The sequence below is a fragment of the Anolis sagrei genome, chromosome 5, assembly GCF_037176765.1.
Source record: "Anolis sagrei isolate rAnoSag1 chromosome 5, rAnoSag1.mat, whole genome shotgun sequence".
In the NCBI taxonomy this organism is placed as follows: Eukaryota; Metazoa; Chordata; class Lepidosauria; order Squamata; family Dactyloidae; genus Anolis; species Anolis sagrei.
The window spans coordinates 36,487,127-36,501,063 of record NC_090025.1 but is presented as its reverse complement, the minus strand read 5'-3'; the positions used below and the strand labels follow the sequence as shown (position 1 = coordinate 36,501,063).

At 41.8% G+C, this 13,937-nt stretch overlaps 1 protein-coding gene across 1 annotated transcript; it reads left to right on the top strand.

Moving 5' to 3' along the window:
• The first annotated feature begins 1,259 nt into the window (after window positions 1-1,259).
• CCNA2 (cyclin A2) lies at window positions 1,260-12,618 on the top strand. The gene is made up of 8 exons (XM_060778994.2): window positions 1,260-1,559; window positions 5,234-5,483; window positions 7,010-7,122; window positions 7,774-7,997; window positions 8,486-8,690; window positions 9,486-9,599; window positions 11,152-11,285; window positions 11,437-12,618. The coding sequence occupies exons 1-8, from the start codon at window positions 1,389-1,391 to the stop codon at window positions 11,483-11,485; spliced, it is 1,260 nt and encodes a 419-aa protein (XP_060634977.2). The 5' UTR covers window positions 1,260-1,388; the 3' UTR covers window positions 11,486-12,618.
• The last annotated feature ends 1,319 nt before the right edge of the window (window positions 12,619-13,937 follow it).

Here is a 13,937-nt window from a genome sequence, read left to right as displayed (position 1 = left end):
TCTCTCTTTGAAAAACCCTATTTCTGTTATATCCTACCTTGTTCATACCCAGCATTATTTTTTAAATTTTAAATTAATACATTTGGCCCGGCCATAGGTTTTTAAATGCTTGTGAGTTACTGTTATTGTTTTTTTGTTTTTGTTTATGTGATTTATATTAACTGTTTTGTATTTATTGTTTTTGTTATTGCCTTTGTTTACTGATGTACTGTGGGCTTGGCCTCATGTAAGCCGCAATGAGTCCCTTGGGGAGATGGTAGCGGGGTATAAATAAAGTATTATTATTATATTTTATTTATTTATTTATTTAGCAATTTTGTATACCGGTCTTCTCCCCTCTATCGGGGGACTCGGGCCAGTTTCCAACAATAATATCACAAAACAATCATTAAAAACGTCATATAACATATTCAATTAAAATGTTAAAACGGCAAAATGCAATCACATAATAACAATGGTCAGTCGTCATAGTGAATTCGTTGTCCGTCATTCATCGTCATCCATCCGATCACAGAAATATTGATTCACTCGTCGAAAGCCAAACCCCATAGCCAGGTTTTCACCTGTTTTCTGAACGACAGAATGGGGGGGGGGGGGCAGTTCTGATCTCCAGTGGGAGAGTTCCAGAGTCGAGGGGCCACCACCGAGAACGCCCTGTCCCTCATCCCCACCAGGTGGGTGTGGGACTGAGAGCAGGGCCCCTCCAGATGATCTTAACAACCTAGATGGTTCATAGGGGAGAACGGAATTCGGACAGGTAAACTGGGTCGGAGTCGTTTAGGGCTTTATAGGTTAACACCAGCACTTTGAATTGTGCTCGGAAGCTAATTGGCAGCCAGTGGAGCCAATTATTATATACACATAAAACATATACACAGGCTGGGCTACAGCAAAGTGTGGCAGGAGACAGCTAGTATATAATAAATGTAATGTCATGATATAAAATAGTAACTTATAAAAATAATAGTAATAATATATATCCATAGCACCTACATAAACAAAAAAGAGAAATAATTCACAGCAAGTATTCTAGTGTGAGGAATCAATAAGGAACCTCCCTGGAGGTTTCCTGTCTTTCCGAGGAAGGTAATGACAGAAACCCCGCTCGCCACCTGTCTTCAGCCTAAGTGACTGCTTATTTATAGCCACGTGACCGCCCCCTTCCCCGCCAGCCAATCCCCTCCTCCCGCTAATTCCTTTCAAACCGACTTCTCGACCCTCGCGGGCTCCCGTAAGCAGTGACGTCAGGGCGTTCTCCCTCCCTATTGGCCGATTCAATCCTCGCGGGCTACTTGAACGGTGGAAGTGCAAGAGCCACGGACGCCGAGCCTTTCCATTGAGCTTGTGCCGCCGCCGGAGCAGGAGCCTCCTCTCTATCCCATCATATCATGCTGACGGACGCCACCGCTGCTGCCGCCTCGGAGCTGGAGAACCAGGAGAACATTCCCCCGGCGGTGAAGGATGGTGGCGCCTCGGCCAAGCTCCCGGGAGGGCAAGGGCAGCGGCTGGCGTTGGGGCTGCTGCAGGCCAACCAGCGCTGCTCCTCGGACCCGGTCCAGGTAGAGGCGCCTAGGGAAGGAAGGGGAGCAGGGACGCTTGGGCCTGCTCGGCCGCCATTTTGGGCTCGTGCAGGATGCTCCCAGAGCCATAGGAGTTGTAGTTCCGCCTCCTCTGGCTAAGAGGGCCTCTTGAGGCCTGGTGCCCAGTTCAGGCCTTTTTTGGGCTTTGGGACCCCTTCAGGTACAGCTAAACCAGGCCTGGGGAAATTTGGGCCTCCAGGTGCTTTGGACTTCAACTCCCAGCATTCCTAACAGCCTCAGGCCCCTTCCTTTTCCCCCTCAGCCGCTTAAGCTGAGGGGCCTGAGGCTGTTAGGAATGCTGGGAGTTGAAGTCCAAAGCACCTGGAGGGCCCAAATTTCCCCAAGCCTAGTCAACACTAGAATTAATGCAGTTTGGTATCGCTTCAACTGTTCATAGCAGAAGACTACTAAAGACCTTGGCGGAACTACACCTCCCCTGATCCCATGCATTCCTTCCTTTGGCGGGATGTAAAGGGACAGCTTGGCGCGCTTTCCACGCCTCAGCGGCCTGGCTCCTCTACAAAAATCTGCATTTCAGATCAGGTCTCTTCTCCCCACTGCCGGCCCCATTCCTTCCTCAAGGTCTGTAGTCTTCCTTCCTTCCCCTGTTGAACCTTCACAACCACCTGGTCTCAGCTAAATAGTCTCAGCTGAGCCTCCACGCTGCATTATATAGCAGTGTCCATCCAGCCTCGCTACCTGTGGGTCCCCAGGTGTTTTGGCCTACAATTCCCAGAAAACCCAGGCAATTTACCAGCTGTTGGGATTTTTGGGAGTTGAAAGCCAAAACATCTGGGGACCCACAGGTTGAGAACCACTAGTCTAGGACTATGTGACATATCAGCAAATAATGCATGGGATTTCTGAGTAGGCAGGACTTCTGCAGCTGTTGGATGGTAATTTTGGCAGCACTGATTGTTTTTAAGTGTAGGCCAAGGTCTTTAGGCACTGCACCCAGTGTGCTGATCCCCACTGGGACCTCCTTGACTGGTTTGTGCCAGAGTCTTTGCAGTTCAATCTTTAAATCGCTTTTCGAGTTGCTAATAATAAATTATTATTATTATTAGTAGTAGTAGTAGTAGTAGTAGTAGTATTAGTCTATATAAATAAAAATGTAATGTTCATTTCTGGGATTAACATGACTCAAAAACCACCGGACGAATTGACACAAAATTTGGACACAATACACCTAACAGTCCAATGAGTGTCCATTACCCCTAAACACGCACACACGCAAAAAACTCCAGCGGAACAGACTTAAAAACCCCCAAAATACACCATATATACACACACTCAAATACATGCACAGATTCATACACACGTGTGTGTGTGTATATATATATATGTACAAATATACATATATACACACACATATACACATGCACACAAATATACATATATACACCTGGTGCCTAAATGGTCTCAACTCAGCTGAGCCTCCACACTGCATTATATAGCAGTGTCTATCCAGCCTCGCTACCTGTGAGTCCCCAGGTGTTTTGGCCTACAATTCCCAGAAAACTCAGGCAATTTACCAGCTGTTAAGATTTTTGGGTGTTGAAGGCCAAAACATTTGGAGACCCACAGGTTGAGAACCACTGGGTTGGTTGAATACTTTAGGTCAGCGTTTCTCAACCTAGGGGTCACCAAAGACCATTGGAAAACACAGTATTTTCTGTTGGTCGTGGGGGTTCCGTGTCAGAAGTTTGACCCAATTCTATCATCGGTGAGGTTCAGAATCCTAACAGTAGCAACATTACAGTTATGAAGTAGGAACAAAAATAATGTTATGGTTGGGGGTCACTAGAACATCAGGAACTGCATTAAGGGGCCGCGGAATTGGGGAGGTTGAGAAACACTGCTTTAGATTTTCCTTCTGCTCTTGGATATCCAGCTGGAGTTGGAAGAGACCCCCCCCCCCCAGTCCAACCACATTGCAGGAAAATACAACAAAACCAAAGCCCTCCAAACAGATGGCCATCCAGCTCCCCCTCTGCAAAAGGAGACTCCCCCACACTCCCAGGCAGCCTAGCCCACCATTAAACAGCTTTTGTCATCAGGAACTCTTCCTTAATGTTTAGGTGGGATATTTTTCCCTGCAATTTGAATCCATTGCTCTGTGTCTCCAGAGCAGCAGAAAACAAGCATTGGACCCTCTTCAATGTGATCTCCTTTCTGTTACACTATGTAACACAAGTTTTGTTCCTGGATTATAAATGCCATTTCCTAATTGGTTCTATCTAGGAGCCAAGGTGAAACAATGGATTTAACTCAGGCCTGGGCAATCTTGAGCCCTCCAGGTGTTTTGGACTTCAACTCCCACAATTCCTAATAGCTTGAGGAAAGGAAGGGGCCTGAAGCAGTTAGGAATTGTGGGAGTTAGAAGTCCAAAACAACTGGAGGGCTGAAGTATGCCCATGCCTGGGTTAAACCCTTGTTCTGGCTGAACTACTGACCTGAAGGTCTGTGTTTTGAATCCTTGAGGTGAGCTCCTGTCTGTCAGCTCCAGCTTCCCATACAGGGATTTTAGAGAATCCTCCCACAGGATGGTAACACATCTGGGCAACATTCCTGCAGATGGCCAATTCTCTCACACGATGAAAAAAATGATTCTATCACAAAAACATGGTGAAAGTTTGTTTCCGTGGGACATTTTGCCGCACATTTTGCTATATTTTTTCAGTCTCAAGTTTCAAGTAATTCAACATATGGTAGTTTGTGGCAGCCACAAAAACAAAGTTTCTGGAGCATAATAACTACTGTCAAAGTAAGTACCACACAGTTAAACAGGAAATAGCACTTTAAAACCAGGAACAGAACATTTTTCAAATGTTGCTACATGGTGTATTTAAACATGTCTATCAAGTCCCCTTACAGCCTTCTGTTCTGCAGGCTAAACATACCTTATAGGGCTTGGCTTCATAGACACTTGAGCTTTTTGACTGCCCTTCTCTGGACATGTTCCAGCTTGTCAGTATATAAGGCTTCCTTTGATCTGGACACTATGCTCTTTATGATGCCACCTAAAATTGTGTTGGCTTTTTTAGCTGCCACATCACATTGTTGGCTCGTGTTCAGCTTATGGCCTGCTAATATCCCTTTCACATGTACTGTTTTCAAGCCAGGTGTCTCTAATTCTATGGTCTCTTCTACACAGCTGAATAAAATCCCACAGTGTGGGCTCAAATATCGCAGTTCAAAGCAGATATTGTGGGATTTTCTGCCTTGGTATTCTGGGTTATATGGCTGAGTGGAAGGGCCCTATATCTGTGCATTTCATTGTTTCTGCCTAAGTGTAGTATCCCGTATTTCTCCATGTTGAAATTTGTTTTTGTTTTTTGTTTTTTTAGTTTTGGCCCAGCTCTTTAATTCGTTAAGGTAATTTTGGATTTTGATCCTGTCTTCCGAAGTATTAGCTATCCCTTTCAATTTGGTGCCATCTGCAAATTTGATGAGTACACCCTCTATTCATTGATAAAGGTGTTAAAGAGCCCTGGGTCCAGGCAACCCTTTCCCCTAGGATGAGGAGGCAGAGCCACTGGTCAGCAACCATTGGGTTCATCCAGTTAACCAATCCTAATAATCTTGGACAACTTGCTGGGTCTGTGGACTGTAATAAAGAATTGCTTATTAAAAGTGAACTTCCTTCACAGGTCCCTGTGTGTCAAATACCATGGAGTACGAACGATGAGAACTATGTGGATATTCCTGTGGCAAAAATGGGGAGCAAGCAGCCCGCCTTCACAATTCATGTGGATGAGCCCGATACCACCAGGCAGAAGAAACGAATATCCAGAAAGGCCATGCCTAGCGAAGACGCCCTAGGCTTGAGGGCAGCTGTTGCTTCATTAGGAAACAGGAAGCCTCTGACACCTATAGACAATCCAATGGACCTTAGTACTGGTAGGTGTAATATATTTTTTTTGCACTATAGTATTTGTTTCTCTTCTGGACATCGTGTATGGAGCCTTAGCATTTTGTTAAAAGATGTACTTGGTGTCTTTGTTCTATCTAGAAAAGTTAGACAGTGATGCTACTGAGATTTCAGCAGCATAAGAGGTCCATTACGCCTTGTAACTGAAACCTGGGCTGGCTATCTAATGACTTTGGTCTCTAGAAGAAAAAATCTTCCTGGCTGCTTCTAAAGCTATTACAGAAGACAACACTCCCCTTGAAAGAGCAGCTGTCTTTGCAAGGCTGTACTACTGCCATCCAGTAGTCACCATCTGCTTGCTCACAGAGAACCATATTTAATAATCTAGAGCTCATGTGGTAGTCATGTTTCGTGGATAGTCAGCCTCTCCCCTCCCGACATCCCCGTTGCCTCGGCACTGTAAGAGGATTTTGCAAGACCAGTCGCGCTCGTTGCCGCATGGTTTCGAGGCAATGGTGCAGTAATGGTGAGGCCGCAAACCATTTATGTGTTCTTGCGGACCACAGGTTGGGAACCACTGTGCTAAAAGAACTTTGATGCCTCTCTGGTTTGTGAGGGAGGTGAACAATATCTCTTGCAATGTGGCAGGATTGAGTGGGGAGAGGGGTACATAGGAATTGTGTGATTTAAGATACATCCTATGTAGGAAGAGAAGGAGTAGATGAAATTGTATGAAGATAGGAACTAATGTCAAGATGGGAGTTAATACTGATTTGGTTACAGACCCTGCAAAAATGTCCAAGCCAGCATGCCCTGTGTCTGTCTGCATTTCTCGTGCCCTCCTTGCCTTTCATGCCTCGTGCGTGGGAGGAGAAAAGAGCAACTCTGGCCATACTAGCAAGATCTTCTATAAGAACAGGAGGCTTGTTTTGTGGGAAGGTAGTGGATACTTGCATCTGCAATCTTCCAGTAATCACATCATTCAAAACAATTACTGTACATACTCCTGTATAAGTCTAGGAATTTTAGTCAAAAATTAAGACATAAAGATGAGCAGAGGGAACTTGGCACCCTTTACCCACCTTGCTTCCCCACAATGGCTTGAGTGCCAGGAGAGAGGGTGCTGCGTGCCCCTTCTGGCATGCATGCCATAGGTTCGCCACCACTGGCTTAGACTGTCCTGGAAGAGCATAAAAGAAGCACTGATCCCTTTTACCTGCCATGGTGTCACTTTGGGTTACTTTCGTGGGAAAATGGTGACAGTGGCAGCTAGGAAAGACTGTCCTTCTGAGTCAATGTTGGTGCTTTCCTCTCAATGTATCCCTGATTGTATCCATACTTTTAACCCCAAAAACCTATCCTTGACTTATATGTGAATATATATGATAATACTTTATGGCTGGGAAGTGCAGAATAATATGAGGTATTATGGTACATAAGCAAGGACCAGTCCAGATTGGAAAAAACTACGATATACTTCATAACAACCATTCCCTGTCTTATAAATATGGTTTCACAGAATAAATGTTTAATTTACACATGTATTGGGTTTTAGGGTCACCAAGTATTATGGATATGTCAATAGTCCAAGAAGCAGAACCAAGAGTTAATGTTAATCATGTACCAGACTACATTGAAGACATCTACAAATATCTTAGGGAAATGGAGGTAAGAACAGTTTATATACACTGGCCTCTCTAATCTTGTTCTATTGACTGATATGGAGCTCTCTGGGTTTCATAGATATAAGAAGTTAGTATATTAGGGCCACTACTGCTTTTCCTTTTCCTTCCGGAGTTGCAGTATTATACTTAACTACATGCAGTCCATAGAATGTTATTAGGACATTAAAAAAGTAGTCTAGTTGTACAATTATTGAAATTGATGGAGGCAGAGGTGTTCCAGTTGCACAGATGAGACAAGCTCTTACAAACTTGTATGCCTTTTATAGTATTCGTTTTCTTCCTTGATCAAGGCAGTATGTTACATGGTGAGGTACTTAATAGATATACTCCCTTGTAAAACACGTACAAGATCAAATTAAGTGAAATTAATGTACCTCTGTAATGGAAATCTGATACACGTAAGAATCATTACTACTTAATTTGTCTTAAGTTGCCCAGTGGATTTCAAGGGCCTATAAAACATCTAAAGTGCAGTATGGACAAATTGGTGAAAACTTGATGATTTTCTCCTTTTACTATCCCTAAAATCCCCCTGGCATTAGAGCTTGCCAGCAATCTCTCACTGCAAATGTGATTGACCCCAAAGTCACCTCTTGCGTTGAAATGGCAAGTGATAACTATCTTTTTCTTATAGGTCAAGTGCAAGCCCAAAGTGGGTTACATGAAGAAGCAGCCAGACATCACAAATAACATGCGGGCCATTCTTGTGGACTGGCTGGTGGAAGTCGGTGAAGAATATAAGCTACAAAATGAAACCTTGCACTTGGCTGTCAACTACATTGACAGGTTCCTGTCTACGATGTCGGTGCTAAGAGGGAAACTTCAGCTTGTAGGAACTGCAGCCATGCTGTTGGCATCGTAAGTCAACTTTTAAAAATATTAGTTTACTCAGACAAACTAAATACAAGATTGGACTATTATTAGAGACAGATGCCTAGGCAAGTTATTATTTACAAATATTATTGAGAATAAAACTTTGCCTGTTTAAATTTGAATCCATTGTGACGCTCAATATAAAACCTTTGCTATTTATATATGTATTTAAAAAGCTATTGTACAAAGGTGCAACTATGTGGCCTTTCATATATGGTGGGGTAATTACACCTTTTTGTTTTAGGCAGCCTAGCAAATGGTATGGGATTCGGGGAATTATAATGCAACTTCTGAGGATCTACTCATTCCCTAACACTGATGCTTATAGCACATATTGGGGCACCCAGAAAACAACAGGAGCGAATCTTTTCTTGTCAACTTTCAAGTTTTTTCCAAGATATAAACGTGGAAGTATGCATATTAATAGAACAAGGATGATGCATTATGCAACAATGCTTTCTTTTTTATTATAGAAAGTTTGAAGAAATTTACCCTCCTGAAGTTGCAGAATTTGTTTATATCACAGATGACACTTACACAAAGAAACAAGTTCTCAGGATGGAGCACTTAGTTCTGAAAGTCCTGTCATTTGACCTGGCAGCTCCTACAATAAATCAGTTCATCACTCAGTATTTTTTACATGAGCCAACTAGTTCCCAAGTAGAAAACCTAGCACTGGTAAGTTTTGGAAATTCTTCAGGAAACCCAAGTGTGATTTTAAAAAGCTTATTTCATATGCTATTCAAAGCTTATATACATGTTATGAAAGCGTTAACAGCCTTGTGGTGTTTGTTTTGATTTTTGTGCCCCTGTTTAGAAGTTTTTGCCTTACTTTCTGTCCTCATAACTGGATTTTGAAAAATGTAGCCTCTTGTAGAAACAAGGATTGGTGATAAAGCTTCAGTTGAGACATCTTTTCCCCTTGATAGCTCTTTCAGGAGTGGATTTCCCTTTTGAGGGCAGATTTCTCTCACTTCCTGAATAGCATTCCAGGTCTGGAAAATTGTGGAAGCAAACTGAGCATTAGTAAGCTTTATCTAACATACCAGTTCATAGTGTGCTCCATTCCACTGTAATATATATAGTTAAATGTATGTATGGCTGGAGCTACACTTAAAATATACATGTTCCGACTTGATATGAATTTAACTTAAGAGCAAGCCTACAGAAGCTATCCTGTTCATAACTTGGCACCTGCCTGTAGTTGTGGATGAGAGAGCACCCTGTTTCTACTCTTCAGATCTAAGTTTATTCTTTTTATGCATTTGCTTAATAGCTTAACTGTTTACATTGTGGCTTTGATAGGTAAAATACAGTAGAATGGAGCGCACTATGAACTGGTATGTTAGATAAAGCTTGCTTTCACAATTTTCCAAACCTGGAATGCTGTTGAGAAAACTTGAGTTACTTGATTGGGATAATGTACAACAGTATCTACAAAGAGTGTTAACAAGCGGTTTCTCCTTCTTGCAGTACTTGGGAGAACTGAGTTTAATTGATGCTGAGACATACTTGAAATATTTGCCATCAATAACTGCTGCAGCTGCTTTTCATATAGCAAACTATACAATTTCTGGGAAAACTTGGGTAAGTATAAAACATTTAATTGTATATCAAAACATTGTCTAGGCCTCCATTTTAGCTTGAATTAATAGTTTTTTGGACAGTGTAAACTCTTTAAACATGAAATTAACAATGTTGCCCCTTAATTTGATCTCTGATCTTGCTTGGTGCAGTATCATAGCAAGAAATGGCTTTACAGTTGGCTAATTCTCTCATACCAAAAGCGACTTGCCATTTTTCAAGTCGCTCCTGACACAGAACCCCCCCCCCCCAAAAAAAAAAACCCTTTTGAGATGTATGCTGCTGAGAATTACGGTGCAGCTACACTATGGAATTAATACAGTCTGACGCCACTTCAACTGTCATGACTTAATGCTATGAAATCCTGTGATTCGTAGTTTGGAGCACCAGCACTCTTTGGCAGAAAAGGCTAAAGGTCTTGTAAAACCACAGCTCCAGTGGTTTCACAGTTAAAATTGCAGTAAATCTGCAGTGTAATTGCATCCTGAGTTCTTAAAATATGCTCTTTCTAAATGTCCTAGATGTCGGAACTCAATATAAACATTAATTGGGCATTGAAGGAGATAATCAGTTGCCTTGTGCTTGAGGCACACATGAACATACAGAAAATGCATTTAATTCATCTGCCTAGAATTCATAGGCTTTTGTCATTGTAAGATACTGTGTCCTTTTTTAGCAAAACGAAGATTCAGTCTCAGTTTTGCTCAGTTTCAAAGTCATAATTGTTCTACCTTTGACGCCTGTCCTATATATTTATTAGAGCATTTCATGTCCTGATATTTTCCGTTCCTGCGGCCATGATCAAATTCATGCTTAATGGAGATGAAAGAAATTATCTTCCCAGAAAGACCTAGATCAGGTCTTCTAGCATAGATTCATTGGACAATAAATTAATGCCACTCTAATTAAGTTCAAGCTACACAAAGGTGGACTCATGCTCTTGTGCCCCTTAATCAAGTATTCTAAATTCTTAGCAGCATTCAGAGTAATTAATTTGCACAAGGAGAAAATAAGTCTCACACTCCTTGCTGCCTAAGCTTTCCCTATTCACTTAGGCGATCCCTTATTGTTTGAGTATGATGGCCTTTCAAGTGTAGTGTCCTGGCAGTGAATATGTAGGTGACTGTGGAGCCCTAGTCTCGATCCGCATGTTCTTCCACAGTGAGGACTTTGGTTTCCAGGTGGAAGGCAGTCCCGGTCAGGGTTGGCTTGACACACCTTCCTCTTAGCATATTTCTCCCTCCATATGTGCCTCTTCGAATTCCGCAGCACTGCTGGTCACAGCAGACCTCCAGCTAGAGCGCTCAAAGGCCAGGACTTCCCAGTTCTCAGTGTCTATGCCACCGTTTTTATGCTTAGCTTTAAGCCCATCTTTAAAGCTTTTCCTGTCCACCAACATTCCATTTTCTGTTGAGTTGGGAGTATAGTAACTGTTTTTCCCTATAGTACTATACTGTCAAAATTCAGGATAGTCACATAGAAGAAATATTTTAATCATGGAAAGTCCTATGTTGACATGGAAAACTCCTAAGTACATACTTGACCTTTTTCGTAGACGGATGCTCTTACCAAAGTGACAGGATACACAATGGAAGATCTTAAGCCTTGCATCACAGACCTCCACAAAACCTACTGCAGAGCTGCACAACATACTCAACAGTCTATACGGGAGAAATACAAGGCTGTCAAGTAAGTATGGGACTAGGACTGCAGCTGCTCCTTAATTGCTCTGTAGTTAAACTTCAAATAATTGCTTCATAATACAGCTGATAACAGAGTATGATCAAAATAATGGAAGGCAGAAATAAGAGTTCACGTAAATACTTTTTCTTTTTTCCAGGTACAATGCGGTATCACTTATTGATCCTCCAGAGAGACTCAACCTATAACAATCAACTGAGACTTGAAATGTCAAAGGTGTATAGTGCCTCAAAGGGTAAATGTACAGTTTTAAAATTGTATTTAGACTTTGATCACTCTGGTATATTACCATAGCAAATTATGAGGGTCTTTTTTTAAACTTTTATAATGTTTTAATGTAAACTTTTGTACATGCAATCTTGTTCCAAGTACTTAGATGATGCTCCTTTTAAAGTTCTGGTGAAACAGACTGAAAACCATGCCGGGACACCATTTGGGTGTCATTTTTCAACTTTTTTTTAAAAAAAAGAGCAGTGTCGGTGGGGATTCTGGCTGTAAATGACAAATCAAGATGGTGCAATGGAGTTGATATGCACATACAAGATGGCAAAGTTTCTGTTCCCTCTGCTGACTCCATATATATAATTAAGTTGTGATGACGTATTTAGTGAAGTCAGCTAGTGCCTAGTACCTTCAGAACTTGAAAGTGAGGCTACTATAGCACTGCTGTTAGAGAATTTAACCTGGCTGCTAGATATTTGTTTCCGCTGCCAAGAGTAGTACCCCTCACTGTATGCTATTAAAGAGGTTTTCTAAGTCACTGCATTAATAGCTTTCACTCAGACCCACAGCAGTTGAGTCTGAGTCGAAGAGGTGGACCTCCTGTAAAACAGGTCACAGCTAGTTTATTTTTCTGAAAAGAATTCCTGTCGTATACTTACTGAGGTTATAAACTGGGACTCAGCATCCTCTGCGCATGCAGAGTTCCTGACCTACAAATGTATTCAATCCTAGAGGTAATGCAGAACTGCTAGTTAGCACATGGAGGTAGCTTTGACCAAACTGCTGCCTTGGGAGCGTACTATCCTATATCCCAGATACAAGTAGGCACAGGCCCTAATATGGGCAACTTGTATAATGGACAAAAGGCTTGATGTGGACAAAATTGTTTTGGGCAAGTTGAAGTATGGAATGTCTTGTTCAAACTTAATCCTAGCTTAAGGTCTAAACTGTAAGCATGGTGAACTTTTTATTCATATTGAAATAGAATTGGATTCAAATGTAACACTGCTTGATATGATGTGCTCATGATAAACCAATGCCTGGAAAGACTTAAGTGTAAACCATCTTGAAACTGGTCAATAAAATCCTTCAAAAGGGACTCAGTAGCAATTTAACCGTATAAAGCAAATATAGTCAATACTCATATAAGTTATACTATAAGTGAGGCAATAAGTCTGTTTTCACAGCCTGAGAGCTTTTGTATCAAAACAAAGTACTTTCACCCAGTTCTTACTTGGAGAGCAATGTTCCCAGGAGCTTTTGGCTGTTGCTCCTTCCCACCCTCAGCCATAACACATTTGTCTTAGCACAATAAAGTGTGCAACGTATCTGTTGGGGAATCAGAGCTGTTAGGCTCAAAAATAACCCTCAGTTGGGGCAATTGCATCAAAAATATAGCGGAGTACCAGAAGTAAACTTCATAACCAGCAGAAATTTACATGTGATAAGCTGGGATAACCTTCTATATCTTAGGATTGCACAGATTGCAGAGTCAGAACTTCAGGTTCAAAAATATTTATTGAAGTAAAATAAATACATTCTAGATAGAAACGGTTTTGGAACTACCTACCTTACTAAATCTCATCTAAAGAGGCACAGGGGTAAAAAAAAATCCATGCAGCTACATTTTGCCAAAAGAGAGGCAAAATTTGCATCCTCATAGGGAGAAAGAAAAGCAGAAGAGACTGGAAAATGGCGAATGGCCAGCCCAGGACAATAAAAATACCTTTTAAAAAGGAAGTTCCCTCACAAAATTCCATTACTACATCATCAGAGGGGAGGAGACAGTGACTAGGAGGAAGAGTACAGACCAAGCCCTTTTGAGAAACATTCATAGGAATGGCAGGGGAGGAATCCGTCGGCCCAATCCTATCTCTAGTCTAGCTACTCATTGAGGTCTGCAAACTTGATGACACAAGAGACTTGTGCAGTCTGAGGATGAAATGCTCAAAATCAAGAGTTTGTATATTCTCTTCTATAGCAATGTAAATGTCTAGACGGGAGATGGGGGGCAGCTCTACACTGGAAGCGCCTTGCTCAGAAGGGGTACATAGATATAAAATGCCTTTCCATATCTTCAGGAAGTAGCTGAAGGTCTGAAAAAGCAACCTTAGGTCTTATGGCAACAAAAGGGTAGCTGTGTGCTGCCTAGATGTGTTGTTCCTGAACAATACATAACAATCACAGCATATTGCCACACATAAAAGCCTTGCTGCTTCTGTGCATTTTTCTACAATAGTGGCAAGATTTCAAGCTAGCATAATGGCTGCAGACCCGTGTTTTATACATCCTTCTCAATTCATCTAGCTTCATGGATTGTGGGTTTTTGCATTTGAACATGGTAAAGCAGTGAGAAGGCTTTTAAGTCCCGAGGTGTTGCATTTAAGTTCTTTTGAATATACTGAAGGATAGTTCAGC

What these genes read in the sequence shown, in the direction of transcription:
- CCNA2 (XM_060778994.2), top strand. Translation starts at nt 1,389, where the DNA reads ATGCTGACGGACGCCACCGCTGCTGCCGCCTCGGAGCTGGAGAACCAG. An exon ending in AATATCTTAGGGAAATGGAG is followed by an intron (nt 7,123 to 7,773) that starts GTAAGAACAGTT and finishes TTTTTCTTATAG; the next exon opens with GTCAAGTGCAAGCCCAAAGT. An exon ending in CAATTTCTGGGAAAACTTGG is followed by an intron (nt 9,600 to 11,151) that starts GTAAGTATAAAA and finishes CCTTTTTCGTAG; the next exon opens with ACGGATGCTCTTACCAAAGT.